This window comes from Nilaparvata lugens, chromosome 10 (assembly GCF_014356525.2).
Source record: "Nilaparvata lugens isolate BPH chromosome 10, ASM1435652v1, whole genome shotgun sequence".
NCBI classification, from domain to species: domain Eukaryota; kingdom Metazoa; phylum Arthropoda; class Insecta; order Hemiptera; family Delphacidae; genus Nilaparvata; species Nilaparvata lugens.
Window position 1 is genome coordinate 15,709,995 of NC_052513.1, and position 18,259 is coordinate 15,728,253.

Consider the following 18,259-nt stretch of genomic DNA (forward strand, 5'->3'; position numbering starts at 1 on the left):
CACCAATAACAACATCATGGCTTCTCACTTTAACCAGTAATCCCTCTCATCCCCTCTCTTATTATCAACTCTCTCTCCCTGTCTTGTGTTGCAGACCTTATCATTATCACTCATTTTTATATCTACCAGCAGTTGGTCTGAACTATCTTGTGCTCCTAGATCAGTCGACTCTTGGCATAGCAACTAGTTCCATCTCGTAGTCGACTCAGTTCTGTGTTATTATTATTATTGTTTGAAGCGCTGTTATTTTGAACAAAACTACTGGAGTTGAAACATATTGTTACGAGACATTTCTTATGATATCCAGTTTTGGAACTTCATACAAAACTATTTTACTGATATGTGATTGTTGATTTTTATCTAGAAAACGAATTTTCTCAATATCCATATTGATTTTTTTAATCTGGAAATTTGTAGTTTGGTTTCAACGACATACATACTACTATAAAAATGGTGAGTACTTTTATCGGTCTTTTTTCATTTGTGTGATTTTTTATAATGTTTTACTGTCTTAGAATTTGTTATATTTATCACTTTGAATTTGAAAATCATGTTTTATATTTACAATGCTAAAAATACTCTTCCTTTTCATTTCATACATTCTCTTGTTATAAAGAAACTATTATAATAGTAATCAAATTAATAATCTGGATTATTAGAGCTACTTCGCATTATAAATACCAACTGTAGAAAGATTAATCTATTTCAATCTAATATTTGAATCGATCAGTCTATTTTTATGAATGCTCTCACTTCAATGGGAGTGGCAAAATATACTGATTCTCAAAACAGACGACACGCTTCTTACAAGTCTTTTAGAAAAATAGAATGAGTAAGTAGGCTACCTTTAATAAATTATTAAAGAAATAACTAGTAGGAACCGTTTTTAAACGTTTTTTACATATGCACTACTAGTTTCAGCACTCATGCCATTTTCAATTGTTATTTTTTTGTAAAGAATACTCTACTAGTTATTTCTATAATAATTAAACAATTCAAGTAGCCGTATTAAGATCTTAATTGGAGTAAGTACCTATAGAACGATGACTACTGGAATAGGACTAGAAAAAGAAAGTTGTCTTTTTTAGAATACCGAGAAAAACAAACCAGTTTATAATAACACTGAGTTGAATAAGTTTTAATGGCTCCCCATTAAAATTATATAGCGTCATCAAATCTTCAAAGATCAAACTAGTAAATGTGTGTAGAAGATAATATTGCAATGCATAATCAACTTGATTTTTGTGTCAATTTAAAATAATAATAATATTTTATTGTCATTAAACTTAATTTATTCATTTATTTATTGTATTGAATACTATAATCATAATACAATAATTATGACATTGGAGGAAAAACTAGGCTAAGCCTGTACTATTTCTCTCCAGGAATTTTGATAAAATGAAATCTAAGATATGTTGTCAGTTCCATTTAATTTCACCTTAATATGGAGAAATTTTGTCAACAACTCTGTTCCTAGTGTAAATTTTATTATTTATTTATTTCCAGCTCAAATAAAAATAGGAATTTATCAAGTTTATTAGCCTAAAGTGAGGTAGGTCCACGTTATAATGACAGAGGAGAAATATAGGAGAACAACGTTGCCGAACCTCTGTCTTGTCAATATGCCTTCTATAGACGGTAGCTGATACAGGTTTATTGATGTAATATTAACTGTTCATTCTCGTTTAAAATCAATTATATTTTATCAAGCAATAAATTATATTTTTCAAAAATTTCATAATGAATTGAGATGAAATATTTTGTCAATTAATTATTAATTCTACATTGTTAAAAGACGATCTGGCAACAGAGCAAAGTGAGAGAGATAGCGCTATCCGCTTTGTTGAATGGAAGACAAGGATACCATTGCTAATCAAACACTGCCATTATAACGTGGTTCTCACTATAATATAGGCAGCATTACATTTGATTTCAGAATGAAAAATTACCAGTATCACTTGAGATTGCGTAAAGAGCATTTCAAAATAGCAGGAGAGATAAGTTTAATTGTAGGTCAGTTGGATGATGTACAGCTTGAATATAGAAATACTATGATCTAATATGTTGTCTCAACAAATATGGAAGTGTAAATTCGAATGATAGTTATTCCAGAGTCCACCAATTGTAAAGTGCACCATAATTCGCACTATTAAATAATTATTGAATCCGATTCATTCTGCAGAATTTCAAATACAATAATCCAGAAAGCTGTCGTAAGTATATTGAGTATGAAAAATGATCAAAAACCTTGATAATATTTTACCATGTTGATTCATTTTTTATAAGATATATTAGATTAACATGATACCTACCGTACTGTAAATTCTATAAATATCGCATATACAGAGTGACACAGAATAACGGGAACTTTTAAAAACACAATAAAACGTTAATGGGAAGGGCAAAAATGATTTTATTCAAACTAATGTAAAGTTCAAGACTTGCCATTTGAGAATTATTAATAACATCTATCACTTTTTGACAATTACTTCTTTAAGATGGCTTCCTCCTGAACGAATACACTCTTGAAATCTTGTGTTAATGATTCCTCATTGATCGCTGCAACATCTCATATCTGGGATATTGCAGATTTAATTTTGAAGTTTTAATTAATTCAAAATTATTGATGAAATTGTGAGCGAAATCCACTCTGCACAGCATTCAATGGCAACTGAAATGTTGCAGCAATCGTTCAGGAATCTCAACACAGATTTCAAGAGTGTATTCGTTCAGGAAGAAGCCATCTTAAAAAAGTAATTGTCAAAAAGTGATAGATGTTATTAATAACTCTCAAATGGCAAGTCTTGAACTTTGCATTAGTTTGAATAAAATCATGTTTGCCCTTCCCACTAATGTTTTATAGCGTTTTTAAAAGTTCCCGTTATTCTGTGTCACCCTGTATAAATTACTGTACTTACAATACTGATAATGAATATATTTTTCAATATATATTATTTGTACATAAACAAGTTAGTATTTGATAGTTTCAAGTTTCCATAATATATGTTCATTCAAATGACCTCCAACCTTTGCTGGTAGGCTACTATTTTAGCGTTGTGTAGCATATATGGAGTCTTATATAAGCTTGATTACTTTCATATCACATGTTTTATCGTATATTAAATTTTACTCTTCATGATTTTTTTATATAGTAGATAATTATACTGTATAGTAGATTTTATAGGTCAAGTGACACTCCTTATTTTTCTCTCATCTTTTACTCAATCCTAATAATTTCCTTTTCTATTAGATAAACAACTACCTGAAACTGATAATCTTCACGATATTGTTATCAACTGGAAATGGAGCAAACATCCTTGGTATTTTTCCCACGGCTTCTTTCAGTCATCAGCAGCCTCTGCTTGCAATCAGCAGAGCATTGGCTGCAAAGGGTCACAAGTTGACTGTTATTACAACTAATCCAAGTAAAGTAAGTATGATAGCCTTGAGTTTTTTAAAATAATAAAGTCATTAATCGCCTATCAAGATTATGCAATCCATAAATTAAGTGCATGAAGTCATCAAATTATTATTAGTCTTTCTTACTCTGTGTAATCTAACCTCAGTCACAATAATTATTATGACGTAAAATTCATTTTGAAGCGTAAAAATTTAAATAGTCTACAGATGGAATTTACTGAGATATTGCAATTAGTCAAATCCTAGTCTATATATGGAAGAATTTTTGAATTCCAACTGTGAACTAACATTTTAGTTTATAGTACCTGCCCAAATTGATTTGAATTTATGTATTATTATATTTATAAAATTTTTACTCTGTACTTGACAATTTCTGGGTAAATTTATGTTTGACAAGATCTTATATTCATGTATATGAATCTATGGATCAAATAAATGAATTATTATTATTATTATTATAAAAGCGAAATGGCATTCACTGACTGACTCACTCACTCACTCGCAGAACTAAAAATCTACCGGACCAAAAACGTTCAAATTTGGTAGATATGTTCAGTTGGCCCTTTAGAGGCGCACTAAGAACGGATTTGGAAAAATGTCCAAAGATACGCCCAAAATCTGCGTTTCTCCAGCGTTTTCTCAGCCTTGTCGAGAACAAATGAACAGAAATTTCTCAAATTTAGTACAAAAGCTCAGCTAGGGTGTAATAATGTTGTGTTAGAAGGAATTCGCAATAACGTCAAAGATACGCTCAAAATTAGCGGCTTTTTGCGTTTTCTCAGTCCTTTCATCAAGTAATAGACAGAAAATGTGCAAATTTGGTACAGAGGTTTAGCTAGGGTCTAAAAATTTTGTAATGAGGTGACTTTAATATTTCATCAAAGATACGCCCAAAATCAGCGTTTTTCTCAGCTTTTCTGTGTTTTCTCAGTACTTTGACTTTCTGATGGAATGAAATGAAAAATGCAGGCGAGCGAAGTGAGCCCGCTGATCTCATTTTTGGACGATCCAGTCGGGGGTCCAGGGGGCGGAGCCCCCTGGCTAGACGGATATGGCGAGCGAAGCGAGCCTGACGGCTAGTGAATTAATAATTCAATGTTCTCGGGCTGACAAAAAACTGTTGAATAGTAACGCTCATCGAATTTCCATCTAGCTGTTTACCCTATTGTCAATATTTGAAATAGCAGACGTCTTCGGGGTGTTTTACAGCATTTAATTTGGATTTTCGTTCAATAATAATTAAAAATTAAATAGGTATTAGGAGATAACTTTTACACATGTTAGCGCCTATGCGTTGAAAATAGATAAATGAATCATTTTTCTTAATTTGACTTTTTTGTATTATTTATGTGCACACTATTCTAGTATTATTTTTCATGTTTTTATCTCTCCTCAGCCTTTTTTCAATTTTACATAATTTAGAATTTTGAATACAGTGATTCTACTGTATTTAGTATACTGCTCTTTATCCAATGCGTGATTTCTAGTTAGTAATTTCAGCGGTAATTACAATTTTAATGTAAGTGTTGGAGTGTTTTATAACTCTAAAATTAAATTAATTATCAGAAAGTTTGCAAAAATTCATCTTTGCCAAAGAAATTGTGGTGTTCATAATGAAGGAATAAGCATGTTTCCTATCCTATTTCATTCAATTGTATAAATTTACCATTACATTATTATTATTAGCGTATGGCTTTGAATGGTGGGGAGACCTAAGGGTAGTTGCACCTCGCCGTATATAGTCCAAAGTTCCCTAATGGGAAACCGGACACCAAGGTTATAGTAAGCACAATACATTAAATTTACACTTTTCACCATTACCATTATAATATTAAACTTCTACTCGCTAATAACGATGTTTCATTAATATTTTAATTACCTGAATTATTATGATTTTTCCATTTGCAGTCTCCAATCAAAAACCACAGAGATGTCGATATAAGTTTCATGTACGATATATTCAGGAACATGAGTAAAAACATTGAGATGGATTTTCAAACCAGGATTAGTGCAATACAAATTGTGCAAAATTTACCAAACTTCTTCGAATATTTGTTCATATCGACCATGAGCTCTCCAGAGATGCAGGCTTTCATCAAGTAGGTAAATTATGTACTATAGTGAGGTCCACGTTATAATGGCAGTGGATAAAGATAGAAGAATAGCGATGTCGATTCTCTGCATTAATTAAATAAATATATTTCTACACTGTCAAAAACATAATTGGCATCGTTGTGGACCTAGAAAAGGATACTACCACCGTCTTTGTCGAATGATAGACAAGGATAGGAAAACCAAAGTTGATCAAATACTGTCATTATAACGTGGACCTCACTATAGTAATAAATAGCAAATTACTATTAAGTTCAATAATTTATCAACGAGTCCTAGGTAGATTTGAATAGGCAAATTAAATATGCAGACTTGGTGAAAGTTAATCACCATACTTTAGTGTAATATGTCTATGGTTTTATTATTTTCAAAAATGGAGGGAATATTATTTTCCATATTCATAGATTAGAGATAGGTTTCAGTGGTTCAAGACTTCAATTATATGTGATTCATTCTATAAATAATTTATAGACTATAATAACTTTTGAATTCGAATATTTTAAATTACGCAGAGAATTTTGAATAGATACAACCTCTTAAGCTGCGTTTACACCAAAGCTATATGAATAAAATGTTTATTTTTCGCCACACTGCACAGAAAGCAGCTGTTTTCCAGTCCCTACGTAGATCTGAAAGACCTTGTTTGCAGACGACTCTCGTCTGACGTAAGAAACAGGTTTCTTTTCCGGTCTAGGCCAGAAAGTGTTCTCTTTCCAGCCGCTTGGAAGTCCGTAGTTAATAAGTCATCCGCTGGATCGGGCGAGTGTCCACTTTCTTCATCAAAGTCGCCATGATTTCAGTTCGAGTTTCGAATCAAACTAATTCAGCATTTGGTTCGCAACCATTTTTATTCAATTATTTATTGTTGATTAGCGCATTCCAAATTTTCAAAAATGCTTGAAGATGACGACGCCCGTGATATTCCAAGTGAAATTTTAAAAGAATCTGAAATCCTGACTGCAAATCTTCTACCACTAAAATCAAGAGATAAGTACGATAACAAGTATTCTTTATTTTGCATTCTTTATTTATTTTGTCAGCAATACCACCTGTAGTGTGGCGAAAAATATCGTTCGCACCACGGGCAAAAATCTCATTTTCTGCTCTAGGTGCGAAATAAACTATTTCCGTCCTTATAGATTTTATTAGATTAAACGGAGCTAGACAAGCACACACGCACATCAAGTTTTTCTTTCCATTTAAATTTTCCATTGGTACTTCCATTTTCCAAATGGTAGGCTCACTATATCTTAATATATTAATGATATATCTAAGGGAATCAAAATGTCAACATCCAATAAATAATGAGATAGGACACAAAAAAAGAAATAAAAATTGAATACCACATAAATTTAGCTATGAATTTGAGTGTATATAATAAGAGACATTGGGTAATATGACAAAGCAGAGCATCCAAGAGGATCTCTCTGCCAATAAAGGTCAGAATAAATAAATGACCAAATTAATAGTGGGATAAGACAAAAGTAAATTATTTCTATTTACCAATTGAGTATTTGAGTATTGAACGTTGAAAATTGAGTATTTGAATATTAGTAACGTTATGTCACTAATTGAGCTACTTCAATGTTCAATATTATGGCAAGGCATCTCTACGAAAGGATCCAATAAAAGCCATAAGGATTATTAAATAAACAGACTAAGAAATTGTCAAAAACCACAGATTTATTGATAGTTTTATTATAGACAATACGTTTATCAGAGATTGAAAATTGTGTAATAACCGAAGCCGGTCTTTCTAACTATAAATAAATCTGTGGTTTTTGACAATTTCTTAGTCTGTTTATTTAATATGAATAATTACCACAATATCAACTTCTCAACTACACAAAATGTGACCATAAGGATTAATGAATCACGTCCATACAAATAATGCGATTGGACAAAAGTTGATGGTTTATATTTACTAATAAAGTACGGTATTTCAAAACGGCTATTTGAATGTTTAATTATAGGATTCTATTATTTATTTTACAGGGAAATAAACGGCACAACCTACGACTTAATCCTATTTGAATCGCTCAACTACTCCGGCTATTTAGGCTTCAGCGAGCTAGTCGGCAATCCTCCAATCATCGGCATCATCACCACCCACCCATCCTCTACAGGGGACGCCATGACAGGCAACCCTTCCCTCCCATCCTACATCCCCTCTCTCATTCTCCCCCACGAGCACAGAATGTCGTTCACGGAGCGCATGGCGAATTTCCTTATGCACTGCTACATGGAGTACACAAGGATCCGATACTTGGATCCGCTGAATGAGAGGCTGTTAACGAGGTATTTCGGGGCGGTGAAGCACACCGCCTATGAGCTGGAGAGGAATGTCAGTTTGGTGATTGCTAGCGCGGATTTGGCCACCGGTTACCCCAGGCCTGTCAATCCTAATACGGTTTTTGTGGGGCCGCTGCACATACAGCAACAGATTCCAACTTTGCCGCAGGTATGCCTCATCATAGAAATATTATCAATGAAACAAAAATGAATATGTTATTTTTATTTAAGGTAATTGACCGAGTGAAGTGAGGTCTAAGATTTAAGTCGACGGTTTGGCGCATTTCTCTTAAATGTTTAAATGTTTTTATGTTGCGCATTTACAGCGAAACGCGGTAATAGTTTTTCATGAAATTTGACAGGTATGTTCCTTTTTAAATTGCGCGTCGACATATATACAAGGTTTTTGGAAATCTTGCATTTCAAGGATAATATAAAAGGAAAAAGGAGCCTCCTTCATACGCCAATATCACTGTAAACATCAGACTATAGAATTATTCATCATAAATCAGCTGTCTAGTGGACTATAATACTACCCGTTCAAAAACATCGAACATCTTGAAAATGTATCTTTCCATTAACGTTAGTTGACAGTTGACTATAATACTACCCGTTCAAAAACATGGAAAATCTTGAAAATTGTATCTTTCCATCAACGTTGTAGACAGTTGCAGCCAGACCTGATAACAGCGCTCACACTCACATTCCGGAACGACACGTCACGGTACGATATAGGACAGAAAGCTCTATGTCTATTTAGGATTTTTTCTATAGTGAGGTCCACGTTATAATGACAGTATTTGATCAACTTCGGTTTTGCTATCCTTGTCTATCATTCGACAAAGCCGGTGGTACTATCCTTTTCTAGGTCCACAACTCAGTATGAAAATAAGCCTTCTTATATGGGTATGAAATTTATGAGTAAACTGCCGTCAGCTTTGAGAGAAAATGAGAATAAGGATATTTTCAAAAAGCTATTGAGCAAATATTTAGCAAACGGGGTTTACTACAGTATTCAAGAATTTATGGATGGAGAATGAGGCTTTTGGGAGGATTAAATTGCAATGTACATTGTGGAATGTGATGTATATAATATATGTTTATATGTATTCCTTTATTTGTTTGACAAATAGTCCTTGACGATTTCCTATACTCTTTAAAGAGTCTCCAGGGAGAAAATTTAATCAAATAACCACTGCCATTATAACCTGGACCTCACTATAGACATTTTTAATTGATAAATTATTTATTAATTTTTGAGAAAACATAACAGGTCAATGTAACTCACTGAGCGCGAGGTCTACTGTTCACAGAACTACTAGTATATTCTGGGCTGAGCCTATTGCTCTGTACCCAGCCATTCATGATTTCTGATTGTATTATTAAAATTAAATATCGGGAGACCGAGCTTTGCTCTGGAGTGTAAAAGCATAGAAAATTTGTGACGAAAGATTGAATTTATAGTTTATATTAATTTATTCATTTTCTCTGTCGTACAATTATTTTTACAGTTATATGAGGAGGCACAACAGGCTGATGCCCAAAACTGTCCCTTTTCAAATCTATACCACAGTCCAAATCTAAATCTAGGTTAAGCTACTATCACTCATCAAAATAACAATTTATTCACACTTCAAAAAACAAACACATCATCAATTACAGATAGATATACTATGAATTCGATTTAGAATGATATACTATGTTTTCTACAATATTTGTTAATATATAATGCACTATTCTACACTACCAGCATCTAGTTACTATTTTGGACTTTCGTAAACATGTTTTCTAAAAAAAAAGAGAAATAAACGAAAATACGTTTTTCTTGCTCAATTTTTCTTTATGTGAGATCGTCAGCTGGATGATACCATACATGCACACGTTCACTCTATTCCATTACGGTATCGACAGACGACAAAATTTCCAGCTGTTCTTCCAAGGACGTATTTATCCTTTTAATGTCCTTCAGCAAGTTATCCCTGGGTTGAGACCTAGTGCAATCGAATTTTCTTATCATAAACCTACTTTGTTCAAAATTTCGTGAGAATCGTTAGAGCCGTTTTCAAGATCCGGTCGAATACAGATATCTCATTTATTTATTTATCTCATTGACAATTACAAATCATAATTATAATAAATATAATATGATTGGGAGAAGACAACAGGCATAGCCCAAAACTGTCTTCTCCCAAATTTTTACAAATAAATGTTTAAAAAAAGAATAAGGTTAAGATTTTACTTTCACTTCAAAAAGTAGACATAGTAGTAGTGATAATTCATTATAATTATTAAATTAAGTAGATACAAATTATCATCTCATACTAAAAAATTATTATAAGATTATGAGACTAATAAAGTTTTGTACGGTATCCCACGAAAGGATTCAAGCAGTACTTTTGTTGAAGGATTTTCATCTCTGTTGAAGATTCTTGATGAGAATTCATGTAAGTATTTATTTCCAATGAAAAAGACTAAGAAATTGTCAAAAACCACAGATTTATTGATACTTAGAAAGACCGGTTTCGGTCACAGAAAACAGAGTTTATCAGAGATTGACAATGGTGTAATAACCGAAACCGATCTTTCTAAATATCAATAAATCTGTGGTTTTTGACAATTTCTTAGTCTTTTTCATTCAATATGAATAATTACCACAATATCAACTTTTCAACTACACAAAAAGTGAAGGTATTTATTTATTCATTCAATGATACAAAAAACACAATCCATAAATGATTAGGGAAGGACGAACAGGTTCAATAGTATCAGTATAAACAGAAGACTATTATTCATAACAATTATTCTATTTTTACTGATTTAGATAGAGCTCATCAAATAATGGAAATGTATTATTTTATCAATCTTATATCGGGTGAGGACTCTTATTTTCATTATGACTGTATCATGGGAGGATGTGGAAATGTCAAACCTTAGTAGACATGTCAATTCTTCAATCGTTTAGATTTCTAAACTCCTACATCGAAGCTTGGAAAACACAATTCCTAAGAAAATGTCAACTGATTTATATTTATACACAGCATTAAATTACATTACATTGAAAATGTGAATTATAGAACTCAATAATATTTTGTTCTTTATGAAGCCCGAATAATATCCTATCCCATATTTATACACAGCATTAACTTACATTGTGAATGATATAGAACCCAATAATATTTTGTTCTTCATGAAGCCCGAATAATATCATAGCCACCTCTAATACGGTATGTATTAGAGGTGGCTATGATAATATCCTATTCCATATTGTTTCAATGTTCTTGTTAATTTGAAAAATAGTTTTTGCTATAACATTTGTATTTATAAAATTGAAAACAATCTAAGTAGCATACATTTAATTATTGAACATTTTTTTGGATGATCAGTAGTTTGATTCAAGTATTTGCACAGGAACCCAAAAATGATAGATGAAAAAATTCAATTTATTATTATTATTATTTCATCGTATTAAACCGCATTTGATGAGCACATCTCAAACCACGGTATTTAGATGAAAACGGTAGTGGTCATGAAATGTGTGCGCAGTGGCCAGCCAGCTAGATTGCGTCATCACCACCAACCGAGGTTTATAACACCTATCGGCAATTTATGAAACTTATTTGTAAAAAACAGATGATTAGAAATAAAATGATGTCAGCTATACCGGAAATTCAGCACTAATATGCGCGTGACACCTACCGTCTTCTTCTATATACCGTGGCTCAAACGGTGTACGACATGTCAAATAAAAGGTTTCCCTCCATTGAGCCAAAGTTTTTCATTTCACAAAATCGTCTGATTTTATGATTTCTAGGATTTCAATGACAATTTCTCAATGCGCAGAAGTTTAATCAATAATAATTTATCGTCAATTGAATGAATATTGAGATAGGAATAATGATAAAAATATAAGAAGATGATTATCCTACTCTATTCGCAAATAGCCTACTTTATTTCTGATGTCGCAGTGGAATTATTTGTGCAGGAAATACAGAAGTGGATGGACGAGTCTGAGGATGGAGTGGTCTATTTCAGCCTGGGCAGTAACATGAAGGGAACTTCGGTGCCGGCTGAGAAGAGGGCCGCATTTATTAAGGCTTTCTCGCAATTTCCCACATTCCGGGTGCTCTGGAAATGGGAGAGCGACGAAAAACTTCCCGGGCAGCCCGACAATGTGTTGACGAGAAAATGGCTGCCGCAACAGTCTGTGTTAGGTAAATAAATAAATAAATAAATAAATAAATAAATATATATATATATATATATATATTATATATATATATATATATATATTATATATATATATATATAAATGAATAGATAAATAAATATATAAATAAATAAATGTTTATTTCCCAAAAAACTAAAACTACAACATCAATTACACAAAATATTAGATAAATTATAATATTACATACAAAAGTTAGTTACAAAAAATTCTTATAATGTGTCCTCTACTTGTTTAGTTTTTTCTGTGTGGAAATTGATCTACTCCACTATGGCGTACCATGTTCTAGAGTAGGTTTTGTTAGTTTTTTTGAGCGTATTAATAATTAGTTAGTGTTTAGTAAGTAAAATATCGTAGGTGGTTAGTTGTTTGAAATAATGTTTTCTATGTTCTGTCTTCCTTTGCTCATCAACCAATTGTGTACCTACTATTGTTTTGAACTTTCTAGGATGATTAATCTGTTTAAAGTTTGCAGGAGGAAATTATATAATTTTGGTGCTAAATGATTGAAATGTCTTTGGTATAGTGCCTTCCTTGCAGAACTGGTGATGAAAATAAAGGAATATAATAAATTTCGCTAAATACTTATATTCAAATAAATCAATAATATATAGGGCCTACATTGGTAATAATGGTTCACTCAGCCTATAGAATAGAGAAACAAAGGATAGATCCAGTGCTGTACAATACCTAACTTGAAAATGCAGGATTCATATTATGCTATATCATAGCCACCTCTAATACAAGGCCGCGGCCTACGATATTGCAACGTCGCAGTGTAGGCCTAGAATCTAATACATGATTGGTGAAAAAGATTTTAAAAAAATACCAGCTGATGTTTTTCACCAATCATGTATTAGATTCTAGGCCTACACTGCGACGTTGCAATATCGTAGGCCGGGGCCTTGTATTAGAGGTGGCTATGGCTATATTCATAAGTAGCAGGCTATCTATAGAAGGATTTGTACGGAACAGGAAAAACACAATTGACGCATCATCACTTATGAACTCTAGTCGAACTGATTGTATGAATGGACTGATTATCTTGTCTCTTTCAGAGACATTACATATTCAATCATATTATTCATTATGCTGCAAGAGTGTGGCAGCACTGTTTAAAAAGTCAGCTGGACAACGAGGAGTTTTTTTTTGTCTTGTCTTGTTGAGCGATTCGTACTCAACCAATAAAGATGCGTAGCCTACTTTTAAATTCATACAAGTTTTCATATTTATTTATTTCATTTCCATGTAGACTAAGTTATAACAAACTAATAACATAATCAACATAGAGATTCTGAATTTACCGACGATATAAGCTGATTCTCATTGCTATTGATCAATGAATTTTAATTGTATCATTGGGAAAGTGTATCCAATTTGTGATTAAAAAGCTTACACAACAATATAAAAGCCCAACGAAACACACTTTTCTCCAAGTGACTCCGTAACGTATAATTTGTAGCACGCGCGGCTCAAGAATCTCAAGAAAGGTTCGAGACCTATCAAACTCATTTTTTTATGAGAACTTTCAACTGTGATGAAGAATATCCAACAATTGTGACAAAATATTAATTATTTTTATTATTATAAAAATAAAACATTTTTCCAGGAAAATCTTCTCCTGGACATAGGGAGATTGTTTTTTAAAACACAAAATTTCTTAATTGAAACATTATTATCATCTAAAAGTAAAAAGTAAATTCGTATGGCTTTTATTAGTGGGGAGTCCCTTGCGGGAAGGTCCCACCGCCTGAATATATAATTTAAGCCGTCAATGGGCCTTACGACAGTCATATTTCAGCCGGGACCGATATTTTAACGTGCTCATCCGATAACACGGGATTATTTTTTATCTAAAAAATGTAAGTGATCAATTAGAGATTAGTTTACTATTTATCGTGTGTCTTGTTGAAATGTTTTAGCGCACCCAAAAACGCGTCTATTCATCAGCCAATGTGGTCTACAAAGTTTGCAAGAAGCGACCACTTTTGGAGTGCCCATGATGGCCATACCAATGTTCGGAGACCAGGACTACAATGCTATGAAAGTGGCCGAAGCCAAGGCTGGCATTGTCGTCGAGTTTGCCGATATTAATTACCAAGTTGTCTATGAGACCCTCAACAAGCTGCTCAAACATTCAAGGTGAGTAAGCCTACTAAAGTTACTATACTTCCCCCTGTGGGTTGGGGGAGCTTTGAGTACTCAAGAATGTGTTGAAAACCAGAATTCACCCACAGTATCCCTGCTTGTCGTAGGAGGCGACTAAATGGACCTCAAGGCAACTCCAGAAGTTGTCTTTCCTTCAAACCCACGGATCTGCCCCATCGGGGCAGTTTCGGAGGGGCAAAAAGAAAAAACCAAGAGACCAGAGATGGGTGAAAGTCTAGGCACAAATGCGGGTCAAGAGGCTGAGTCAAGGGTGACCAGGTGCCCTAGAGGCAATTTGGCGACCCCTCCTTAAGCGGAGGGACCTACAAATTAGCCGGGAGTGGAACTCACGTAGGTCACGAGTTTAGGGTGGAGAGACCAAACCTCACCACAGCTCAAAGAAGGGCGGCCATTTAGGCAAAACTTCTTGGAAGAGGTGAGGCTTTTGACCCTGCAAAGTTTCGGAGGGGCAAAAAGAAAAACCCAAGAGACCAGAGATGGGTGAAACTCCAGGAACAAATGTGGGTCAAGAGGGGCTGAGTCAGCGGGTGGCCGGGCGCCCTAGAGGCAACTTGACCGCCCCTTTCTCAGCGGAAGGACCTTCAAAGAAGGCCAGGAGTGGAACTCATGTAGGTCACGGGGACTAATCAGTCTAAAGAGACTGCCAAGCATATCGACAAGCGACCAGGTGATGAATGGGATGTTAGTATAGGGAAAAACTCCTGGTTCTTGTAAAGGACACAGGCATTGGTTTGCCTAACTAACATACTACTTGGGAACACAATAAGCTTCGGTTGACGTGTGGGGTTCTTTGAACCTTTGGATCCTTGAATCCGTCCCTTCAAAAACAATAAACAACTATAAACAATAAAGTATCGTAGTCTAGTAATATCTACTTGCTATTGTCATAGATTAAGTTAGTGAGTATAGATAAAATAGTATAAAAATATATGGAGTGGTATTCAATTATAAAATTTGTTGATCTCATCATTATGAGTAAAAGAAAGCAAAGTCCGGCTGACTAAATTAGATGTGATAGTAACTCATCAAACTTGAGGGAAAAATCTATAAAACAGTCGTGCGGCCCGGCGTTGACATAGGCCTACGGAGCGGAGACCTGGGCAGTTAAAAAGGCCCATGAACACAAACTGGAGGTCACTGAAATGAAGATGCTGAGGTGGAGTTTCGACGTAACTAGAAGGGATAGAATCCGAAATGAAATGATAAGAAACAGAATGAAGGTTACAGAAATATCAAATAAAATACAATAGAAATGACTGCAGTGGTACAGGCATGTGGAGAGAAGGGAGGACGATTATGTGGGGAAAAATTGACCATTTGGATGTAGAAGGCACTAGGAAGAGGGGAAGACCTAGGAAGAAATGGGAAAATTGTCGCCTCAGATCTTGCAGAGAAGGGACTAACACCAAACGAAGCCCATGACCGAGACTCCTGGAAGCGATTGACCCGAAACGCCGACCTCAGTGGGAGAAGGCTGAGAAGAAGAAGTAACTCATCAATCGATTCTTAGGCATGGCGCACACCGGTTAGTCAAGACAAGGCTAGTCACGTTTAGTCACAATACTTCACATAATTACTTTTGAAGACATGTCTAATTGCAATGACTAATCGGTGTGTGTTGCTTCATAATGCAACAATGTGAAGTATTGTGACTAAACGTGACTAGTCTTGTCTTGACTAACCGGTGTATGTCGCAACAAACACTGATTAGTCATTGCAATTAGACATGACTCCATGAGCAACTATGTAAAGTATTGTGACTAAACGTGTCTTGTCTTGTCTTGACTAACTGGTGTGTGCCTAGCCGACATTCACAACCTTTTCCGATTAGCTATTGTAATCATCAAATGGTTATAATTTACTGAAAGTGAATTATTTATTTTTGCAGTTACAAGGAAAACATGATGCGGCTATCAAAGATAACGAATGATAAGCCGATGCCAGCGCTAGAAACGGCGGTCTGGTGGGTGGAATATGTACTAAGACACAGTGGGGCACCCCACTTGACTCCAGTCTCCCTGGAACTCTACTGGTTTCAGTACTTGTGTTTAGATGTCATTGCAGCGCTCCTATTAGCTGCAGCTTTACCTCTAGCCATAGTCTATTATTTGTTAAAATTTGTAATTTCTAAAATGTTTCACAAAAAAGTAAAAACTAATTGATCATACTTTTTTTCTTGAATCTATCTATTCCAAAGATAAAAGAGATTTATCTATAAATTCTCTTCTAATTTAGAAGACAGTCTAGTAGAAACAGAAATTTAAAAACTGGTATTAAATGAAAAAGACTAAGAAATTGTCCAAAAAAACACAGATTTATTGATACTTAGAAAGACCGGTTTCGGTTATTACACTACCATTGACAATCTCTAATAAACCGAAACCGGTCTTTCTAAGTACCGTATCAATAAATCTGTGGTTTTTGATAATTTTTTAGTCTTTTTAATTTAATATGAATAATTACCACAATATCAACTTCTTAACTACACAAAAAGTAAAAACTGGTACATTCACTTGAACAAGTAGTACACTTCAGGTTGTTGCTTTTAGAATTAAAAATTCAATAATTATTTCTACTGAATCATCTGAAGTTTCTTCACTCAGGTTTTATAGTGATGTCCACGTTATAATGGCAGTGTTTGATTAGCAATGGTATTGCTATCCATGTCTATCATTCAACAAAGCGGATAGCGCTATATCTTTCTCGCTTTGCTCTGTTGCCAAATTGTATTTTAACAATGTAGAATTAATAATTAATTGACAAATATTTCATCTTAATTATGAAGTTACATAAATCTAAGTAGATATTTAGCCGCACCAACAAAGCCACTCCACCTCTCTCGTTGCCGTCCTCCTCTGTTGCTCCAATTCTCTCCATATCGGCTTTCACTTGACTCCACCATTTCCGTCGTGGTCTTATGAAGTTATTGAAAAATATAATTTCTTGCTTAATAAAATATAATTGATTATTTTAAATGAGAATGAACCGTTAATATTAATTACATCAATAAACCTGAATTAGCTACCGTCTATAGAAGGCATTGACAAGACAAAGGATCGGCAACGTTTTTTACTTTCCTTGCCCATAGGTACGGTAAGGAAAGTATTGCTTTCCGAAAAAAATTGAGGTACCCAAATTTCTAAATTTTGTATACGTTTCAAGGTCCCCTGAGTCCAAAAAAGTGGTTTTAGGGTATTGGTTTTTATGTGAGTGTGTGTGTGTGTGTGTGTGGTGTGTGTGTGTGTGTTGTGTGTGTGTGTGTGTGTGTGTGGTGTGTGTGTGTGTGTGTGTGTGTGTGGTGTGTGTGTGTGTGTGTGTGTGTGTGTGTATGAGCGTCTGTGTACACGATATCTCATCTACTAATTAACGGAATGACTTGAAATTTGGAACGTAAGGTCCTTACCCTGTAAGGATCCGACACGAACAATTTCGATCAAATGCAATTCAAAATGGCGGCTAAAATGTCGAAAATGTTGTCAAAAACCGGGTTTTTCGCGATTTTCTCGAAAACGGCTCCAACGATTTTGATCAAATTTATACCTAAAATAGTCATTGATAAGTTCTATCAACTGCCACAAGTCTCATATCTGTAAAAATTTCAGGAGCTCCGACCCATCTATGCAAAGTTTGATTTTAGATTCTCAATTATCAGGCTTCAGATACAATTATTTAAACGAAATATTCAAGTGGAAAAGATTGAGCATGAAAATCTCTACAATAAATTAATGTTCAGTAACATTTTCACCTAAAATTGAAAATAAGCTTGAAATTCGAGAAAATGTGATTATTCAATTCTGATTGCAACAGTTGATTCTATCAAATCATTCACTATGAAGAGATAGCAGACCTCATGTGTCTCCAGCGTTATTGTCCTGTCACCAGCTGGCTCAGATCTTAGAATAGTAGACTTGATGCGCTTGAACACTAGCGTCAGGTGATCAATTTTCATAACGGCAAGGAAAGTTGTGTGAGTGCACCACACCAGATTTTTTCCTATATTTCTCTATTGTCATTATAACGTGGACCTCACTATAAAAG

General features: G+C 34.2%; 1 protein-coding gene across 2 annotated transcripts; it reads left to right on the forward strand.

Moving 5' to 3' along the window:
- Window positions 1-126: 126 nt before the first annotated feature.
- Window positions 127-16,388, forward strand: LOC111044292 (UDP-glycosyltransferase UGT5). 2 transcript variants are annotated; one of them, XM_039436407.1, is made up of 7 exons: window positions 127-453; window positions 3,254-3,433; window positions 5,332-5,522; window positions 7,531-7,996; window positions 11,810-12,038; window positions 13,975-14,194; window positions 16,110-16,388. In XM_039436407.1, the coding sequence occupies exons 1-7, from the start codon at window positions 451-453 to the stop codon at window positions 16,381-16,383; spliced, it is 1,563 nt and encodes a 520-aa protein (XP_039292341.1). In that variant the 5' UTR covers window positions 127-450; the 3' UTR covers window positions 16,384-16,388. The 2 variants fall into 2 exon arrangements, with proteins under 2 accessions (XP_039292341.1, XP_039292342.1); XM_039436408.1 differs by lacking the exon at window positions 127-453 and adding an exon at window positions 1,961-2,216.
- The last annotated feature ends 1,871 nt before the right edge of the window (window positions 16,389-18,259 follow it).

What these genes read in the sequence shown, in the direction of transcription:
- LOC111044292 (XM_039436407.1), top strand. An exon ending in TTACAACTAATCCAAGTAAA is followed by an intron (nt 3,434 to 5,331) that starts GTAAGTATGATA and finishes TTCCATTTGCAG; the next exon opens with TCTCCAATCAAAAACCACAG. An exon ending in GAGATGCAGGCTTTCATCAA is followed by an intron (nt 5,523 to 7,530) that starts GTAGGTAAATTA and finishes TTTATTTTACAG; the next exon opens with GGAAATAAACGGCACAACCT.